At 45.0% G+C, this 21,264-nt stretch overlaps 1 protein-coding gene across 2 annotated transcripts in view; it reads left to right on the top strand.

Annotated features, from left to right (window-relative positions):
* Nucleotides 1-21,264, top strand: part of SETBP1 (SET binding protein 1) — a 267,152-nt gene that overhangs the window by 116,653 nt on the left and 129,235 nt on the right. For both annotated transcript variants that reach the window (XM_041469580.1, XM_041469590.1), the window contains one exon: nt 5,477-5,548. In XM_041469580.1, the coding sequence (XP_041325514.1) occupies nt 5,477-5,548 (72 nt within the window). The remainder of the gene's footprint in view (nt 1-5,476; nt 5,549-21,264) is intronic.

Genomic DNA, 21,264 nt, shown 5'->3' on the forward strand with positions numbered 1-21,264 from the left:
TGAATATTACATCATCTATCACTTCCTTCAGTACCACTTCCACATGTGCTGCTTCAGATTTGGGGGTGGGAATGGCAGGGATTGCCCCCAGAATAATGGAATCGCAGAATATTCAGAGTTGGTAGGGACTCACAAGGATTATAGAGTCCAGCTCCAAGAATCCACCATGTACCTGAAAGTGTTGTCCAAATGCTCTGGCAGCCTTGGTGCCTTGAGTGTCCTAGGGTGCCTGACCATCCTCTGGGGAAGAAAACCTTCTCCTAATATTCATTCTATACCTTCCCTGGCACAGCTTCACGCTGCTCCTTCAGGTCCTGTCACCTGAGGGAAGGTGGCAAGCTATGGACAAGCCCTGTGTCTGTGGAAAAGCTAAGAGGGAAATAGGGAGGGGGAAAAAAACCAAAAAAAACAAAAAACCAAAAAAAACAAACCAAACTTGAGAGGGGAAAAAAAAAAAAAAAAAAAAGAGATGTAGATGGCTGGTGCCAGGCTGGAACCAGCACAGCAGGCTGAGAAGTTGGTGGTGGAAGCGCTCAGTGCCATGTTTGGGCTGCTTAAAAAAACACCGTGTTGTCTCTCCCTTGTTATTCTGCCTCTGCCTTCCTCCCGGCCCCACAAGCAGGAGGAGGGACTCGGCTGCCCGACTCAGGCTGGCGTTGGCATCACCGCGGGGGATGCGGAGCGTGTCCTGCCCTCCGGCGCGTCCTGCGCACACCTGCGCGGCCCTCGGGCAGCTCCGAGCGAGCCGCGGCCGCCCGGCACGCCGTGCGTGCTCTCCCCACGCCCGGGAGATGCCAGGGCATTGGCAAGCACGGCACGACCCTTCCTGCCGATGCGAGGGAAGGAGGTGGGAGGGCTGGGGACGGAGGAGAAAAGGGAGGGTGGGAGGTTGTAACGCTTGGCTGGAAAAATTTAGAGGAGTACAAAAGGGAGCGCGATGAAAAGGGGTGGCGGCGGGGAGGGGGGCAGGAGGCTGCGAGCTGGCTGCCGTGGAGGTGGAAGGAGATTGATGTTTGCCGAGTGGGGCTGGGGGGTGTGGGGTGCCGCAGGCAGGGCTGGGGTGCTGCGGCGAGCCTGACAGCCCCGGCAGCGAAGCAGCGGGGCTTTATTTTCCTCCTTTCTTCCCGCCTCCCGCCGCTGGGCGCTCGGAGGAGAAGGCGAGACAAAAAGCTGAACCGGTGCCAAGAAGGAGCTGCAGCGACTCGAAAAATGGCACTCTGCGCCGCGCTAATATTTCGAAGCTGGGCTGTGCTGGAGAGCAGGGAAACGTGTCGGGAATGAGAATGGCTGGGACCGTGGGGCTACTGGCCGGGCTCAGGAGTGTCCTCCCTCCTCCCTGACTCCCCTTCGCCTTTTAAACGTGACCCTTTTCTCCTCCAGCTCCCCCGCACCCCCAGTGATATTTAGGAGCTCTGGGAAAGGGAGGAGATCTTTGCTGAGGACTTGGGAATGTAAAGGGTCTCATCCCCTCCTTGCACCTCCGTATCGGGGAGGGATTTTAATTTTTTTTTTTATTACTTTTTTTTTCCCCTAAGGAGGAAAAGAAGACTCTCAGGGAGTTTTCTTACTGTTTTCCTGTTGCCCTTCCCCTCCTAGTCGCTGTCCTCCTCCTCCTCCTCACTGTACCAGGCTGCTGTTGTGGCTCTGTATCTCGATGCAAGGTTACTTGTAGGACACAGGAGCGAGTCTCTGCTGCAAGGTGCAGCCTCGCCTGCGTCGGTGTTTCCCTCCGTTTCCCATTTGCTGGGAGATGAGGCAACTTCCAAGCGGCTCCGCGGCTCGGCTCAGCTCCTGGTTGGTGCAGTGGCGCTGTTTGGGCTGCAAAAAGCCCCTTCCTGCAAAAACCTGCCTAGATAAAACAAACAAACAAACATGTAAGGCTGAAACTCCGTCATTTTGTGATGTTGGTTCATTTGCAAGAAACGGGATGGAGTTTTGTGGTGGTTTCTGTTTGAAAGGGAAGGTTTTGCCCTGTGCTCATCCCCTTCGCAGCCAAGGAAAAAATCCAAACCAAACCATCTCTTGTTTTAATAAGGGTTTGATTTTTTTTTTTAAAAAAAATTTAAGCATTTAAAAAATTATAACCCTGTAGTAGTTGAGTAGTTGAAGTTAAATACAAAAGTATTCCCCCCGCCCCCCTTCCTGCTGCACAGATGTTCCTTTTTGGATCATTCTGGAATTTATATTTAAAGTTTTAGGTCATCATTACAGAAACCAGGGACTGGAGAAAGGGAAAATCCCAGTCTCTGGTTTTGAAAACAGGTCTAGATCCTGTTAGAGCAGCAGTTTTAGCCCTCACATAGTCAGCAGGTCAAGTTCAAGGAGACCTTTCTAAAGCACGGGCAGAGCCTCATTAACTTGCTGCATCTCAGAAGCTGGTGGATTATTGGGTTGTTAGCTTGGCCCATATTGTAGTTTCAGGCATGGGATGATCCCTGTGACCTCTTTCTCACCTGAAAACCATGCCCTAGTACACATTCAAACCACTTCAAACCTCACCTTTGGTCTCAGACATACAGGCCTGGTTTGGGAGCACCTACCCCTGCCCAGGAAAGGCTTTTGGAAATGCTGTTATAAATAGGGGGGAGTTCAGGCAGACTTAAAGGTGTTGCCTTGTATGCTCCCCTCAGCTCTTCTCACAGCTCCGTACAGATCAATAGTTCTTGCTCTGTGGAGGATCAAATTCTCTGTCCCAAATTAACGCTGCTGGGAGTGGCACTCATTTCTAAGTTGATGCCAGCAGATTTTGTATGGAGTAGGATGAACAAAGCAGCTGATCCCTTGCTCTTCCTCACCTCTCAGCTGTACTTTATATGCTGTATTTGCTGCAGTTCAACTTGGGCTTGTGCAGAGAAGGTGCTGCCATTCCTTCTTGCTCTTTTTCCTTTGTTGTGACTTCAGGGTATGCAGTGCTTGGCCCAGGAAACCTTGGTTTCTTCACCACGGAAATATCAACAAGAGGGTTGGCCAAAGAACCTGGAGAGTGTTCTTGTACCTTCCACACAATCCTACCTGTTTTCTCTGAATAAAGGACATGCATAAAACACATGGGTTTTCTGCAAACATGAGTGCATGCTGTCTGGTTTTCAGTTGTCCCTTCGGATGCCATGAGTGGAATTGTTTGAAATACCTTCCCCACCCAGGGCACACACCATGCAGCCCTTGCCTGAATTTCATAGAATCACTGAATCCTTGCATGGTTTGGGTTGGAATGAACCGTAAAGCTGATGGAGTTCCACTCCCTGCCATGGGCAGGGACACCTCCTACTACACCAGGTTGCTCCAAGCCTTGTCCAGCCTTGGACACTTCCAGGGATCCAGGGGCAGCCACAGCTGCTCTAGGCACCCTGTGCCAGGATTTCTCCACCCTAAAAGCCAAGAATTTCTTCCCAATATCCTATCTGTCCTTGCCCTCTGGCAGTGGGAAGCCATTCCCCCTTGTCCTGTCACTTCATGTCCTTGTCCCAAGTTCCTCCCCAGCTCTCCTGGAGCCTTTTTAGGTGTGGGCAGATGCTCAAGATCTCACTGCAATCCTCTCTGCTCCAGACTGAACAATTACAATGCTTCAGCCCTTCCTTGTAGGTGAGATGCTCCAGAATTTTCCAGCTGTTCTTGCTGACACTTTTGGCTGCAGCTACACCTGTTCCTCTGGGCAGAACCTCCTCTTTTTAACCTGAGGATGGGAATCTCAGGGATCTGTGGGATTCTAACCTGCAAGAGAAAGTGGTGGTTAAAGCCTATCAACATGACCCAAGCAGACCCTGGTTCTTGTCCTGACCCACCATGCACTGTACAGACCACTGCTCATGATTTTAGATCTGGAGCCAGCTTGTGTTTCCTACTGATTTAAACTTCTTCAGTGTTCAGATACTTCAGTTATCAAATAACAATTCCCAGCAGACTTACAGAGAAGATCCCAAAGACATGGACAGGCATTAATATGGAGTGACAGCATCCATGTGTGCACAGCAGCAAAACAGAGTGTGTTGTTCAAGAAGGAGAACTGGGAGCAACAAATTAAGGCAACAAATTAAGATATCTTCACAAACCTTGTTATTTCAGTAGACTGACCTCTTTCATTTCTTGAAATCTTGACCATAGGGGAGCTTGTGGAATGCATCTTGTCCATCTTGGACAAAAAATGCTACTCCTGTCCTTTCTGAGTGGTCAAGTCAGCCATCTGGGCAGCTTGGTCATGCTTCCCAAGGAGGGAAGGCTTTGACAAGGCAGCTATAGGTTTTTTGTCTTCATTTCTTCCTGTCTAGAAGAAGTGTCTCTGGATATATTCTCTACAAACATGATGTCTAATGTGTGTCAAGTTGCTTCCTGCAAATCATTCATCCTTTTAGCACTTTATAATGAGAAACATTGTCTACTCAGAGTTGTGAGGAGGTGACTTGTGTCTGGAAGGGTCAGTCTAAAAGGCTTTTCTGAGGCTGTCTTCCACTCCTTGTCCCCACACTTTCCCCACTCACAGTCTTGTTTTATTTATTTTTTTTTTTTTTTTTTTCTAATCTGAGAAGAAAGAATCTTGTTAACTATTTCTTCTTCCTTATTTTGGATGTTCCCAACCTCACATTTCTGTAATCTAAATGTGCAAATGCTTTGCAGTCACGGTCCAGTAGCTGGGTTAATCTCAGACCCCTGGAGTGGCAGATGGCTGATTTGTTGCTGATTCCAGTTATAGAGAATTGTGTCACCTATTATCTTTGCACAGACTGATGCTTAAAAGGATGCCTTTGGCAAAATCACTGAAAAGCAAAGAAAAGCAAAGCAAACACTCTCTGATCTGCATCACCACAGGTGAAAATGTGAAATATTTCACCTTTGTGTGAAGGGCTGGAGAGGTGGACAAAGAGGAGAGGAGGAGGGAGGGGAGGAAGGGGAGAGGAAGACCTCATTTTCATACCACAAGTACCAAAGCACAGTGCAGAGCAGGTTTGCTGTAGTCACGTTGTAGAATCACGAGCACTTACTCCGTTTTAAATGGTTTTGCAATGTGGTAATCCTTGGCTTCAACTCCCTACTTTAACTCTTATACAAACCAGGCAGGCTGGCTTCTTGTGACACCTCCCTGCTCTCTTCCCAGGCTTTTCTAGAAAAGGTTGTCTGAGGAATCCACGGCATCATCCCTGAGACCACGGCTCATTGTGTGCCCCACAGCTGCTGGGGAAAGCTGTGGTGGCTCTGTCATGCCAACATGCTCACAAGGGACACTTGGGAGGGGAAGATTACACATCTGTGTGGGGTGAGGGAACCTTGGGGGGCCTTACAGAGCACTGCAGGACCGAGGGGGGAACCCACCCCTGGGTGCTCACAGGGCCCTGGATGGCAGGTGGTGGTAGTGGTCGTAATGAAACATGTGAGGAAATCAAAAGGGCAGAGCAAAGCTCTGGATGTTTGTGACCATTTTCTACACAGTCATCCCTACAATGAAAGTTTTCTCTCTTTCTCTTTGCTTTGGGAAACACCACAGAGTCAGATGAAGAATTTGGGAAGAGAGTGTGGGTTCCCTGTGCAGAGTCCAGTGACGAAATCTGTGAACAAGGTAAGAACAAGGGGATATGGCTGTGATGACTTTTTTATCCTTTTCTCTTTCTAGACACAGTTTTGCAATGTTGCACACAAAATTTAGCTATGTGTATCACAGAAACTGATAGTCCAAGCACCAAGCAAATGAGTCTAAAACATTAATTTGGGTTTCTTTTAATGCATGCCATTATGATGGTTTGGGTTTTAGAACAGTTCGTATCATATCCAAATGATCTATGTGTGAATAATTGTTACCAACCTCTGACACCAGAACCTAATTAGGAAGTAAGAGCCTTAAATAGACCATTTGCTTACTGAGCTTCCATATGTCTCCTTGCACAATTTATTTGCTCCACTCCATTGAGGTATAATGAGAAGGAAACTCTTAGAACTGCTTTTGACTCTGAGGCTCTTCTCTTCATCTCCTATGCAGTTATAGCCCCTGTTAAGATAATATCTCTTTCCCTGTTTTCGGAAAGAAAAAGCTATGGTACTTCCAGTCCAGATTGCCCAAGCTTCTCTGTTTCCAAGGTTTCAGTGGAAATGGAGTGAAAAAATGCCAAAAAAAAAATGCAGACTGAGAAAAATGGAATGCCATCAAGGAAAGCAGAAAGGTCAGGACAGGATGATCTTGAGGGAATACTCCCTATCCTATCTACCTCACAACCCTGCTGAAAGCTGATGCCATTGTATTTCAGTTAATGTATAGATGCAAAGAAAGGATGTATATGGATTGGAGGAACTTGAAGAGATTTTTATTGGTCTTGTTTGGCTTTCTTCCTGCTAGGATGTGAGCAAGGGGGAAAGGTTGGTGCAAGGTGTCTTGGATTTTTTCTTAGTTTTGAATATTTATCTCAGTGTGAACCAACATCCTCCCTGGGACTCTTTGTACATGTTTAAATGCATGGTATGTTCTTCAAGTGTACTTCCAGAATATATTCTTTATTTCCAAACAGCTCTTGCATGCATGACTTCATCTTACACTTCATGTGTCCCACTTGATTCTTTTACTCCCATCATTCTGAAGTCAGAAAAACTTAAATGTGTGATTAAGTGTCATTTTCTATCAGAACAAACTTAAATAAATTCTAAAGGTATGGGGGTTTTTGTTTGGTTGGGTTTTTTTTTCACCCCCAAATCTGGATCTTGTTTAGTTTGCCAGAGAAAGACAACTCTACTTGCAATGATTTTGTTTATGATAATTTACTTGCATGTTCCTTTCCAGGAATTGTCATTGCCTTCCAGAAGGGAGGTTAGTGCTAGTCCCCTCGCAGTGATAATTATAATCAGACCTGTCAGCCTTCACACAGTCTACACTTATCACTTGCATTTAGAAGGATTTTTCCTGAAGCCTATTACCAGTTCTGCTTCTTAGGGAAAAACAGTCATGATTTTTTCTCCTAATCTTTGATGGCTCTCAGCTTTGAAAGCATGGAGAGGAGCAAAATGACTGCCAGTTGCAGTAAAAGAAACTGTCTGTTGGTCTTGGTATGGAGCTCTGGAAAGCCAAAGAATGGGCGGATAATCTGGGAAATGCTGAGGGGTTTAATTTGCTTGTGACAACACTTCAGGTGTGCTGGAAAGACAAAACAGTTTCCCAATGGTGCTGCTCACAGGAAGAGCCTCTGCAGACCTGCTAGACATGGGCTTCAGGTGGCAGGTGGCTCTTGGCAGTGGTGCCCTCTCTCCCTGCTGTTCTGGGCAGCGATCCCTGTCCATGTGAAGAGAATTGGAAGCAGGATGGCCAGAGAAGTGGCTGCAGTTGCTGCTGGAGGCAGTGACTGGCATCACACGGACCAGTTGCCACCAGTGGAACAGTGACCAGCTGGGCCAAGTCATGGTGTTGAGTAGGATGTGGTTCAGTATTTTATTCATCCCAGGGTCCCCCCTAGTGCTATTCCCTGGGAAACACGCTGACCCATTTATTAGATTTCCCCCCATTCTTACTCCATTATTGCTATTGATGTGCTGCTAACCCCCCTTTCTTACCTTTCTGGTTTTTTACTAGCGTGAAGTCAAAAAGGTGCAAGTTTTACCGTTCCATTAGACTAAATAAGATACATAGCTTATTAAGTTCTTCCTCTGTTATTACCATGCTTTTTGTAATTTACTCAGAGATTTAGGCTCCCTTGATTTTGGCAGAATCTGAGGATGGTCAGCACTTTATAGCTTTTTTAGCAAAGAGATTGTGGAAGATTGGGTACTCTTATGTGCAGTTTTATATTTACAGTGCACAGGGATATGATTTGCCTTTATTTTATTTAAATTCACTGGGAACTAGAGATTTATTTATCAGGTGTCATTCCCTGAAGGATGAATAACGCCATAAAGAGAAGACTTCATCTATTATACAAACAGACTTGAAGGCTTTGCTATTACATTCCTCTGCCTGTTGAATGGAGTAAAAATGCCTTTGGCTGAACAGAGACAGAGTGATACTTAGCAGTAGCATCTTATGACCTTTTGAGCAGCTGAGATCTCAAGCCATATTAGTGGACAGATTATGATGTGATGGAAAGAAGGCCAGGAATAGCCTTTTCATCATGAGATCTTTTCTGTGAATATCCTTCTTGGGTGTATTCAGGTGGTTAATCACTGGGGCCAGGGCAATCATTTGGAAGCAGGGGAGTGAAATGCTGGTAGAGACAATCCAAATACACTCAGGTTGTTTGCCAAATGCAGCTGGATATTAGAGCTGATAGTTTCTTCCTAATATTTTCCTACCCTCCTGTTTCTATCAAGGCTGTGGGTGACCTTGTGATTTTTTTTCCATCTGTAATAACCACATTTTGGCTGAAAGAGCAACACAAAATGAGCCTTGAGTCCATGGACCACAGGGGAGCTGCAGTTGCTGAATCAAAGGAATGCACATGGTGAATATGGATATCAGACTGTGAAGGGAAACTCACATGAAAATGTCTCTGTCATTTTAGAGATAGTAACAGTAGTGCTTGAATCTATTTCAACCCTTCCAAGGGAAAAAAGAAATAATGCAGGTTTCAAAAAATGCACAGCCCTGATAGTATTTCTCATTTTACAGGGCCAACTAGAACAAAGAATGACTTTTACTTTCTCTTACCTGCCTGTGCCAATTTACTCCTCAGATTTGGCTCTAGCTTTGAATTAGCCTCCTTTTCATCTTAGTGGCCAAGAGGAATCTGCAGCCTCCTTGACAATCAAACATAAAAAATCACTTGTTCACTGCTGCCTCTGCACATCAATAGCAGTTGTGCCAAAGCTTGACCCAGGTGCTGTGGTCACTTTTGGAAGGAAAAGGGCAGACACGTGGGTGTGGAGTGCCTCTGGGCCTGTCTGAGCACGACTGTATGCCCAGGCAGCCCATGCTGGTTATGGGCTATGCAGCATCATCCTGTACATTGCTAGCATAGGGGTGTCCTAGTTGCTCACAGGTTTTTTTTTTCCTCCTGAAGCCAAAGATGCTCATTTCAGTGTCAGGAGGTAGAAGAGCTGGCAGTGTGAGAACCCCAAACCACCAGTGTAGTGGGAATGATGATGCACCAGGTGTGGAGAAAAATAGCTATCACAGAGTAGTGGAAACTCCTTGAAAATAAGGAGGTTATGGAGGTGGGAGAAGCTCACAGCAGGACACTGTCTCCTCTCTTCTCCCCCAGCCTCTTCAATCAGGTGCCTGCTGGGTTTCCCTCTCCTCCTGCCTTTTGCACTAGATGACAGCATCGTAAGGCACTAGATTCTGCTGGCATGAAGGAATCTGCCATCTTCCTGGCATTTTTTCTTCCTGAGTCAGGAAGCCACTGTGAAGCATCAAGGCTGTCAGCCCACATGGTGCTTTTCAGCTGCTTCTTCCAGGGCCGCAAAGGAATCCAAAGGGGAGCTGGGAGGTGACACCAACTCCTGACACAGATCTGCACCTTCTTTTCCTTGGGAAAAACAGGCAAAACTGGAAAAAGTGGATGGCAGCCTTGGTTCTGTCCACAGAGAAAGTGCCACTGCTGAAATACAGCCAGCCCACCGGGATAAGGATCTCCCTCCCAAGCTCTGTCTGCAAAGATTAAGTAGCTTGCTGCACAGGTGATTGTTAGAAGCATCATGAGCTAAACCAAAGGGATTAATTCCTCTGAGCAGTTGTTATAAGAGTTTCTGATGGCAGCTTTGAAACTTCTTCACTGGGAAAGCTTTGTGGTGTGTGTGGTGGAGAGAGTGTAGGCATGAACTATTTCCTCTGCCTCCCTGCTCTGCCTTCATCCCTGTGGGATGTAGGAGGGTGCCCAGATTTGGGTGACATAGTACCAAGAGCTTCCCTCTTCGTTTGGGATTGCATTAATCCTGCTCTACCTTCTGCCAGATGGCCTTGCCTTGATAAAATCAATTCTCCTCAAAGTAAAAGAGCTTGCATTCATCTTCTTCTAGCTCAGAGATATCCACGAAAACAGAATTGCTCTGTCTTTTGCAGGTCAGGACAGAAAGTTGCTATGGGACATCTAACAGTATCCCTGTGGTTTAGCCTCAACAGGCCCCTCATAGTCCCTCATTCACTGGGATTCACCAGCAGGATCAGGGAGAGAAGTGGAAGGGTAAAAGCTAGAAAACTCATGGGTTGAGATAAAGACAGTTTAATAGGGAAAATAAAAGCCATGCACACCAGCAGAGTAAAAAAAGGAATTAATTATCTGATTTCCATGAGCAGGCAGGTGTTCAATTACCTCCAGAGAGTTGAACCCATCACATGTAATATTGACTTGGGAAGACAATCACCTTGACTACAAACATTCCCCCTTCCTCCTCCTTCCCCCTACTATATACACTGAGCATGATGTCACAGGGTCTGGAACATCCCTTTGGTCACTTGGGGTCACCTGTCCTGGCTGTGTCTCCTCCTGAACTCCCAATCACCCCCATCTCCTCCCCAGCCTAGCAGTGCAAAAAGCAGCAAAGGCCTTGGTTCTGTGCAAGCTCTGCTCAGCAATAACAAAAACATCTCTGTGCCACCCACCCTGTGTTCGGCACAAACCCAAAACACAGCCCTGTACCAGCCCCTGGGAAGAAAATGAGCCCTGCCCCAGACAAAACCAGCACACCAATAGTTAGAGCAGCATAGTCAGAGCATATGGCAAGTACTTGGGCTGGGATGCTTTTCTGGGGGTAAGCAATTTAAAGTAGCAAACTTTGAAAATGTAATATCAGACAGATGTCAGTGATGTGCAGTGGGATAAGGAGGACAGTGATTTGTTTATGAAGTTCATCTGTCCACACATAACAATTTTTTCACTTTAAACACACCACATCTGGTTCCTTGCAAAGATTCTTAGATTGCAGACAGCAGTAAACACGCATCCTATTGAGTAAGAGCGATTTCATGAACCAGCAGAAGGATTATTTGTCATAACCAAATTTACAGCCATACAATTCCCTTTTTCTGGCTGGAAAGAAGTAATCTTGATCGGGAAAAGAAATATGTCATAACAATAACTTAAGCAAGTTAAACAGTATCTGGGGACATTCATGGGAATGTAACTGGGTATACTCAAAGTACTAAACCAGTTCTCAGCACACTTTTGGTCCAACTATCAAGCTCCTAAATCATCCTTAAGCATGGATCAGGGTTCATCCCTGTGAGCTGTTTGCATTTAGCTGCTGGGCTAGGAAAGTTAAGACATGGTTGTGAGCAGAGGTACAAACCTCTCTGTGCCAGTTGGCCTCCATGCCTGGGAATATTTCTGGGCACATTTAATTACTACTGGCTGAAGAGGCTCAGGCCCAACGGAGAAACTGGACTCCTTCACTCCAAACTCCATTTGTCAGCAGTGGGAGAGGGGAGCCACCAGCAGAAGCTGATTCAGCCTCCCTTGATCCTGACCTGCCCAAATTGTAGACAGTTGCTAAGGCAGCTAAACCCACAGGGTTTAACATGCTGATAGCAGAGGAAAGGCTATATTATCCCCCAAAAGGCAACGTATAGTACATTTCTAGCATATTTACTAGTCACCTCCCCAGCCTCCTCAAGCTCATGTAAAAGGATTATTAAGTCATTGGGGTGCTCTTTCTTGCAACGAGGAATGCCACCCATTATTTTTAATGTTTTTCTCTCCCTTACCATGAGGGGGTTCCTTTTTCAATAAGTTTCAGCCATAAGATAGGTGTGCTGTATAATTTGCTTTCAACAGTTTGATACTTGAATGTGTCCCTAGGAGACAATTATAGACTTATACATAATAAAGAAGCTCATGGAAGGATACAGTATTATGTCTTTCAAATGTAGGTAAACCCTTTGTTTGATATAGAAAGTTTTATTTTGAGTTCACCCTATCAAAATATATTTACACACATATATAGATATAGGTATCTAGTTTTTTCTCACTGAGTTAAAAACCTCATTGAAAAGAAATAACTCTGGCTCAGCTCCTGCAACTACAGTATAATGCTTCATTATCTTTTCTTTCATTGAAATCTTCTTATGCACAAGGTGATCTAATTTAATATGTGTTTAAATGTATAAAACAAAACATTTTCCCTTCAAGAATACCTCAAATGTTTGGTCACAGTGGGGATGAAATTATTGACTCTATTTGGCACATATTTGGAAACATGACCTTAATCTGCAGGTTTCAGGGGGAAAAGGTATTTTCCCCAGGTACAGCAGTAAGTCAGATAAGTAAATTATACTTTTGACATGTTAAAGATGTTCCATTTTAGACAAAGGAAGTGATATCCCAGTTGTGTCACTGAAGCTCAATGTCCTGTGTTGCTTGTTAACAGCTGCACATTTGTTGTTTCAGTGTCCCAGTTTGCTCTCAAGTATAAATGAACTGCTACATGCCAAATAATCAATAGTTCTGCCAGCTCTGGATATATAATATTGCTATTAATATTGATCGACACAACAGAAATCAAGGCATCAAATTTTGCAGGCATTACTTGCCAGCACCCTGCGTTTTACCTGCAGAGTAACCGCTTGAAAATCACTATTCCCCAGGGAATAATGTTTTATGCTCACCCTCATTCCCTGTGTCATAATGAGCACAAATGTAAACACAAAGGGATTGGGGCACAAGTGATCAGCAGATAGGGTGCATTAATATTTATTTCAGCCTTCTGTGGTTTCTTGGTGCGCAAACCAGATGCAAAGAGCACCAGTGAAAAAAACATGCATCAGCCCTTGTGTCCATCTCTAAGGGCACAGCAGACAGCCTGGCTGGCCAAAAAAATCAATGTCCTGGATCTTAGAACCCTTTATAGTGCCTAAAGGGGCTCCAGGAGAGCTGGAGAGAGACTTTGGACAAGGGCCTGACACAGGGAATGGCTTCCCACTGCCAGAGGGCAGGGTTAGATGGGATATTGGGAAGGAATTATTGGCTTTGAGGGTGGTGAGGTCCTGACACAGGTTGCCCAGAGAAGCTGTGGCTGCCCCACCCCTGGAAGTGCTCCCAGGTTGGATGAGTTTAGAGAGCCCTGGTCTAGTGGGAGGTGTCCCTGCCTGTGTCAGGGGGGCTGGACTAAATGATCTTTAAGGTCCCTTTCAACTCAGACCATTCTGTGGTGCTGTGGAAAGGGTGAGATGGTCCATGGATGGGTGGCCTGAGCTCTCTCCATGCACTGGGGGCACCACCAGTAGTGAAAGCTCCTGCAGTTTTCTTGCAGAGGTCGTTTCAGATTCGGGTTCTCAGGTGGGGAAAAAAAGATCCTGCAACATTGAGTATTGCTGGCAGCACCAAGAGCATCTGTTCCTTGTTCTCCTGTCCCCTCTGAGCTGCCAGATTGCCTTAGGAGAGAGAAAAAGTGGTGCTCCCCATTCTCACATGTGTGTTCACACACACCTCTGTGAGTTTGGTGGGTTTTGTCATATCTGTAATGACTTTGCAATGAAGCTGTGAATGAAAGTTTGGCAGACTGGTTTTACAATTGTCAGCCTTCCCAGAATCAGCCCAGAATTTCATTAACTAAGGTATAGGCATGATTTCTTATAAGCTCTTTCCAGATTTTACTAGATCCAGATAAATTAAATCAGTATTTTATCTATGTGGCACCAAAATTAGTTGTCACTGATGTCTTCATAAAGGAATGCTGTAATTCTGACCCCTCATATTTGAGCAGCAGCTGCATTAGATGACACTCACATTTTTTAATAAGTAAGTGCCTGTTGTTCAATAAGAGTGATGGGAAATAAGCAACCCAGATATGAGTAAAGCATAATCTTGGTCAGGATAAGTGGGAAGTAGGAAATTTGAGAGGGAGTGGCTACACCATGTCACCATGGCTGGGTAGAGGTGCAGGATGTTGGTGGAAGTGTAGAAGCAGAGCCTCAGATGTCTGGAAGGAGTCCATGAGAAGCCCAGACAGGGCAGAAAAAAATAAATCTTTCCTTTCACATGACTTAGGAAGAGGGCATCAGAAGAAATTGTACCCTCTGCAATGCCTTGCTCCTCTCCTTGAGATGGTGGCCTGATCATGATTCAGGGTCATCATGACCCGCTGTGCTACCAGCTCAGTTCTCTCTCCTAGGTGCCCTTTACCCACATCGTCCCCTGGCTCACAGGGAGCAAATTTATCAGCCTTATCCTTCATCAGAGAACTTCAGCTTATCTCCTGCATGAAAAGCCATTTAGCACCTGTGAGATGAAGCTCAAGACAACATCTTGGGAAGTCTACATGAGGAATGAGATTTGTATTATCTCTTACTGGGAGCAATCAAGGCCAGGATTGAAGAGCAGTCAGAGCTGCAGGGAAAATGAATGCAAGGCTCTTTATCTACTGGCAATTCCTAAGACCCAACTTCATATCAAAGATTACATTTCTGCACTCTTTCTGAGGCAAGAAACTAAAACTCAGATGCTCAGCCAGTAGCAGGTATGACTTAGGGTTGCTTCTTTGGAAGAATATGGAGGTAGGGCTGCAGTTGCCAATAGCTGCAACTGTGTAGTGCCAGCAAAAAGAGGTGGTGCCATGATTGCAAGCTTTCAAAAATTTCTGCCCCCATCACTATCACTTCTTCTCTGTACAGCCTCAGCAGCTTACTTCAGCTGTGACTGAAACCACAAGTTATGTTATTATATTTTTTGCTCCCATTGGATGGCCATTTCTTCCCTTATCTCTTCTTTAAGATAAAATGGCCCAAAATGCCATCATTGAAGTTCAGAGGTCATCGGTGACTTTAAAATCCTCTCCGATCGCCTTGGATCAAACCAAAATTAAATAAAAAATCCATGAGAGAGTCAAGGGGTCAAGATACCAAAATAATGTGTCCAAGGCAAGCAGCTTGCTGGTTTCAGAGTGTTTCTGGCAGCCATCTGCTTGTTTGAATTTGAGGATGTGACGCTTTTAGAAGTCAGAGAAAAAAACACACACTCAGACCCACAGCCTTCAGATATTTTACTTGATAACAGGATTCTCTTTTTTGTGCCTGTTTTCTTGCAACCTCAAGAATGTCCTGTTTTGCAATCATACTGTCAGCAGGTGTCTGTAGTGCTGATATACCAGGATGTGTAATTATCCAACTAAAAAAAGTAAAAATCTCTCTGAAGCCTTGAAACATTTTTTCTTCGCTCCTCTTCATGAATGAGCAACAGAATGGGCTGTGTTACTAAAACCTGATAGTCACTCATTTATTTACATGGTTAATGATTGTCCCTTTTTAGCTAAAAGGATACAGTTTTTATCATTCTACTCCTATTTCAAGTCTGTGGTCTCAGCCTTGTCCTGTGTAACAAAGAAAATGATCCTTTTATGGATGGTGTTAACTGAGACACCAGTGACAAAACCACATTTAAGAGCTAAATTCCCCTTTTATTCTCAAAGGTGATCAGGATCAAAGCACCAAGAGTCCAAAGCTGAAGAGAGAAACTTGAACTCCTGGTGTATCCTTCCTGTGAACAAATAAAGATTATAGATTCCCTCGTGCCAGTGTGACCCTTTTAATCAGCAGCACGGCAGTAGCAGTTATGAAGATGATATTGCGGCAGTCCATAAAATCCCTGTCATCGCCAGAGCATCATAAAGCAAATATATTATTGTTCTTGGACCCAAGTATGTGTGACAATAAAAGGTGAGGATGGGAGTTGGAGAACCCTGCAGAGGCAGGCAGGAGTGGAAAAAGGCTCTGCAGGGCCCATTGGTACAGCCAGCTGTGGCCAGCTGTTGCTAGGGTTGGGTGCATCTCACTGGGAGAGGTTTGCAACAGGGCTGTGGGCAAGGCTGGTGTAATGTGAGCCTTTTCTTTGCAGGAGTGACAGCCTTGAGGAGGAGATGAAGGTGTAAGAGCAGAAGATGTTTACTTTCTTACTTGGCACTTGCTTAGGGAAAACATTCTTTCTCGATTTAAAAAAAAAAAAAAACAAACCCAAAACTAAAATGAATAAGGCATTCATAAACTAATGAAAGCTTCATTTTCATCTGTTATAATGGACTTCATTAAATTCTGGACATTCACCACATTACAATGTTTATCTGCAAAGCAGTATTTCCCCATGCCTGCTGAAAAGGAACAGCAGAAGTACCTCAGCAAATTCAACCCACTTCTGGCATCTGGTGTCAGGATTTTAATGGCACACACATTACCTTGTGTTTTTTTTGTACACCTTCATTTTGCTGTAAGTGACAGTACTTAGTTTTGAAGCCGTGCTTTTCACACATAAATTTCAGTGTCTCAGTAAGCAGGGCATAACATTACTCCTGTTTCAGAAAACAGGAACAAAACAAGCTGAGTGCAGTGATTCAGTTGTGGCCACAGAATAGATCTTGATTTTCTAAATCCTTAGAGTGCATTGCATCTCCCACTGGAAGACTTACCCATGAGTAGACAGTGTCACACAGGATGTGAACCAAAGTCTTGCACCAAACTGCAAGCCTTTGAACACAATGATGAAGAAAATGTGCATGTCTCCTTTGGCTTCTTGTGGTGCTGGATTGCTCGTCTCCAGACTCTTTTCCATAGTCAGGAATTCTGAAGTAGTAACTGGAGGGGAAAATATTCCACTTGGTAGATAAAGCCAATAACATGAGGCTGCCTGTGTTTTCCTTACATTTTTGTCACTGGCCATTGTCAGTCAGCCCTTTCTAGTGGGATTTTCTGTAAGTCCTGTTTGGCATAGAGCAGCAAACACCTGACCTCCTCTGTGCTTCCTGTTTGTTTTCTTCTAGTCTCAAATTTGCTTCTAGGGCAGCTTGGGTTCAGTCTTCTGCTGAGGCTCTGTAGGACCCACCAGGTCCTGTGTTGGTGTCTGTCAGCAGCAGCAGCAGCAGCCACTTGGGAGGCCCAGAATCATGGGAGCAAAATCTAACTGTGGCTGTAGGTCACATAATTAGCCAATTTTTTCTGGGGGGAGGAAAAGCAGCTGCTTGTTTAAAATGGTCTGATTCTTCAACTCTGTGCTTCTGGGGGCATCCTGAAAGAGCTGGGGCAGGGATTTAATCCTAAAGCCATCTTTCTGGGCTTTGAGTTGGGAATCCATGGCATTCCCAAACTGGTTTGCTGTATTACAGGTGGCCTTATTTCAGGCTTTGGGGAGCCACACTTTGGTACAACCACATTTACTGTTGAAGAGCCATTGTGTCCCTTCAAATCCTCTGGCTTGTTCTTTGCTATCACATGCCACACCATTTTGAAGTAAGGGTTTTTTTTCTTTTCAAGAAATACAGGAAAATTGGTGTCAAGCAGCTCCCAAAATCTCTGGGAACCGTGCTTCCAAATGTCCTCTCCCTTTGGCATTGGGAGTTTCCCAGCATGGCCCTGCTTTTTTTTTACAATGAGAGGAGATGTGACAATCGAGCCTCTTTGGTCTCCCTCCTGCCTGGGAAAGAGCTAAATGGGTTCTATGCTTGGTGAACGAACCAACCAAGCGAGTTCAGAAATATTCCCCCTGCTTCCAGGGAGAACTCAGAAATAACTCCCTGGTAACTGAGGAACCATCCCCTCACAGGGCTGCACAGCCACTGCCCCCGTGGCATTTTCCACAAAGTCAGCCTCTGGTCATGCAGCTCTCAACACACTCAAAGAGAAAAGGAGGGAAGTGGGCAATAACATCCTTCCTCCACAGCCCTATCCACCCTACAGACACACTTTCTGGCCAAGTTATTCCTAGGCTTGGTTGTCCTCTAATGGGTACATCAATTGGCCAAGATTAGGCCTAAAGAGTGGAGGAATCTGTGACTCAGCACCAAGCCAAGCTGCTGTTTCTCATGAAAGTTATAAAAAGCACCATTCTCCAGTTTCATATTCCTTGAGATCCTGGCTGCTGCCTACAGGTTAATACTTTTGTGAGGCTTTTATGAAACACTGGGAAACATTAGGATGCCTCTGGCCAAAATTTCCCTGTCCATGCAGGCCTAACCTGCAGGGAAGACTTGGTTTTCTGGACAATGTTTCATAGGATGAGGACAGTCCAGCAAGTTGAGGGAGAAGAGCTTTCTGAGCACAGACACTCAGCCATTATTGACATTTCAGTGCCATCCCTGGCACTGTTCAAGGCCAGGGTGGATGGTGCTCTGACCAGCCTGATCTAGTGGAAGGTGCTCCTGCCCGTGGCAGAAGGGTAGAAATGAGATGGGCTTGAAGGTCCCTTCCAACAAAAGCCATCCTGTGATTCCATGAAGTGGTGTGATTAATAGGCCAGAGGGAGCTCACAGGAACATTTCTATGTGACAGAGAAAACAACTTTACCTATATTATGACTAAAGCACCAAACTCACCCTTTGCTGACATCAACACATGCAGTTATTACCCCTGCATTTAACTCACAGTATCTTAGGTGCTACAAGCTTGGGACTATTTGGTAGTGCCAGAGTTGTGCTTAAAAAGAACTGGGGTAACAGAAAGATTGAAATGATTTAGGTGAAACCCATTTTTCTCCATATTTCCCTTGTCTTGCTTGGTTTGTGCAAAACTTCATTCCCTGTCTCACAGCTGATGGACAGAGCCAGGCAGGCACATCCAAAAGTTTCTGTCTTCAGCTACAGGCTTGATACACTGCAGAAGGACAAAAAGAGCAATCATCTAGACGTGAACTGAGCCAATTAAATGTCTGAGCTGTGTTTCGAAAGCGAACATGGGCGGCATCAGAATTTTTCCATCAGCTGTAATAATGCCAATTACTTTGCCAGTTGCTGATTCCACTGTGATTTGTTTAGTGCAGTCATGCTTCAGCTTCTTGCCTGGGCTGATACACTTTGTTTATGCAGACTCCTCATTTGCAGAGCTTTTCTGTCTTTTTTTCCCTGATGTTTTCTCTTTTCCTTGTGACCATCTCAGAGCACAGAATAATCCTCTTCCCTATGCCCCTGCCAGATGGGGCAGAGTATCCTAAAATGGTGACAAGTTTCTTGGGAGCAAGAGATGCTGCTGTTGTTCTCAATGACTTCGTAGGATGCAGAGATCATCCTCTCATTCTCCTTGAGGCACTGAGTTGAGACAGCAAAAAGCCCTCCCAAGAAGTCAAGGAGCTTCTCAAGGAGTGTGATGTTGGGATTGGATGGTGATGGTGACTCTGAAACTGATTGCTTTTATCTCAGGGATAGAAAGGGCGACCTTGTGCCTCTCCTTGTGCCTCTCCTTGTGACAAATGCACACAAATACATGTGCACAATCACAGTGAGTCTCCCTGGAAAGTTAGCTGGAGTTTTTCATTGGTGTTTCCTTTCAAGTCCATGGAAATTATTGGGCCACTTTGCACAAGAGCTGTGATTCTCTTCCTGCTAATTAGGGAAGAGCCCTAATCATGGGCATTAAAGGAATGCATCTGCCTGACTGGTGACTTGAATGTAAAGTGCTGCGATATCTTCCAGGGATTTCAAAAGCTGGTTTAATTCCCTTTTCAGTCAAGTTCAGACTGGGGAGGGTGGGATGACATTTCCTCTATCCCCCTTCAAGAGATGCCAAGAGTTAGCTTGACCTCCCGGCTGAGTAATGTCTTTTCCTCCTTTCACCCTCCCACAGCAGCTATTGCCATCTCCAGAACCCTACTGGTGCTGCATTTTGCACATACCAGCCTTGCTGCCATCTTTCCTAATATCCAGTCTGAGCCTGATCTGAGCATCATGAGCACATTTTCACCAGGATGCAGCAGGCCTTTTTTCTATCCATCCCTGGGGCAAGCAAAGGAGTCTCCAGAAACATGATCTCCCACATGAAGTATCAGCTAGAGATGAGGCTATCAGCTCTATTCATACCCTGCTATCAGTTTCAGCTTTGCAGCTGACTAATATATTTGACACACTTTGCTCCTCACAGCCCTCCTTGTCACCAGGAATTGTAAAAGATCCCCTGGACGTGTCACAGTTCATATCAGCCACAAATAGACACAAAACAGACAAGCTGCTGGCTCATGTCAGAGAAATGTGGCAAAGGGACTTTGCAGGGGAAATGTTTAGTAACCCTAAACTGAGAAAATTAAGGCAAACTTTGGCTTTAAGAGATGAACACACTGGGATGTGGTTCTTTTTCCAGCAGTGCCACCATGATGGATCTCATGCCCAATTGCCTGGCAGTTTACAAAAACTGCAGTCAACAAAAACTGCAAAACGTGACTGAGGCTGAAATCTCCCCTTACACAGTCCAGGATTAAAATTTCTTGTCCTCACTGTGTTCACAGCAGCACAGCTGCCATGGACACCAGCTGCAAGTCTTGTTTTCTTTGTGGGAAACTGAGACACAATGAAAAATAACTTTTCCAAGGTACAAACCTACTTTGAGAAATAGTTAAAAATACATGAGAGCATCTCCTACCTCCTGTCTCACCTGCAGGACAGCCTTGCATTCAAAGATAGTTTACGTGTGAATGTTTGTGGAGCAGCATGTAACTCAGTAGTCACTAAGTCCATACCATATCCAGTTCACCCTCAACTAAAACAATCACACCACAGAATCATAGAATTGTTAAGGTTGGAAAATACCTCCAATATCATCAAGTTCAACTTCGATTGAATACCACCATGTCAACTAACCTAAATCCACTGCGAGTCATTGCTGGACCTCCAGGGATGGTGACTCCACCACCTCCCTGGGCAGCCCCTTCCAAAGTTTAGAAACCTTTTCTGTGGAAAAATTTTTCCTGATGTCCAACCTGAACTTCCCCTGGTGCAGCTTGAGGCCATTTCCTCTTGTCCTATTGCTTGTCGCCTGGGAGAAGAGATTGGCCCCCACTTGGCTACAACCTCCTTCCAGGTAATTTTAGAGAGCAAGAAGGTCTAAAAAATCAACCACTCTTTCAGATTTTGAAAGTACCAAAATATTTTCTTTTTCAGAATGCAGACAAATCCAGTTCACTTAAGACTGAAAAGCCACTAACCTTTTTCTTTATTTTTTCTAGTCCTCTGTATTCTTACAGAGTACTGTTGTAGGGTCATGACATACTTATTGTGTATGTGTTGCAATATAATAACTCATCTGGAGATTTAAACTAGCAAAGGGATTATAAAACTAGAGGCTGCTCTGTTGGTATGGCTGGCTTGGTGTTTATTTTAGGGAAGGATCTATTATCTCACTGTGTTGGAGAGCTGCACTCAGAGCACCAACAATTCCTGCCCTTCATTTGAGGTCAAAGGCAGGTCTCTCTCCTGGTGTTTAATCTGACTTTTTTTATGGGATCATCTCCTGGGTTTTAGCAACATTTAGTAAAAGAAATAAAGCCAAATTTGTCATCAGTCTCATTAGGGAAACTTCACTGTTGGGTTACCAAATAAAATCCGGTGGGGTCCCACTGGATATGTTTTCTATCACAGCTCAGGGTATTTAATGCAACCCTTATGGTGAGTACAGCAGACTTT

Source organism: Pyrgilauda ruficollis, unplaced genomic scaffold, assembly GCF_017590135.1.
Source record: "Pyrgilauda ruficollis isolate IOZ18807 unplaced genomic scaffold, ASM1759013v1 scaffold104, whole genome shotgun sequence".
Taxonomy (NCBI): Eukaryota; Metazoa; Chordata; class Aves; order Passeriformes; family Passeridae; genus Pyrgilauda; species Pyrgilauda ruficollis.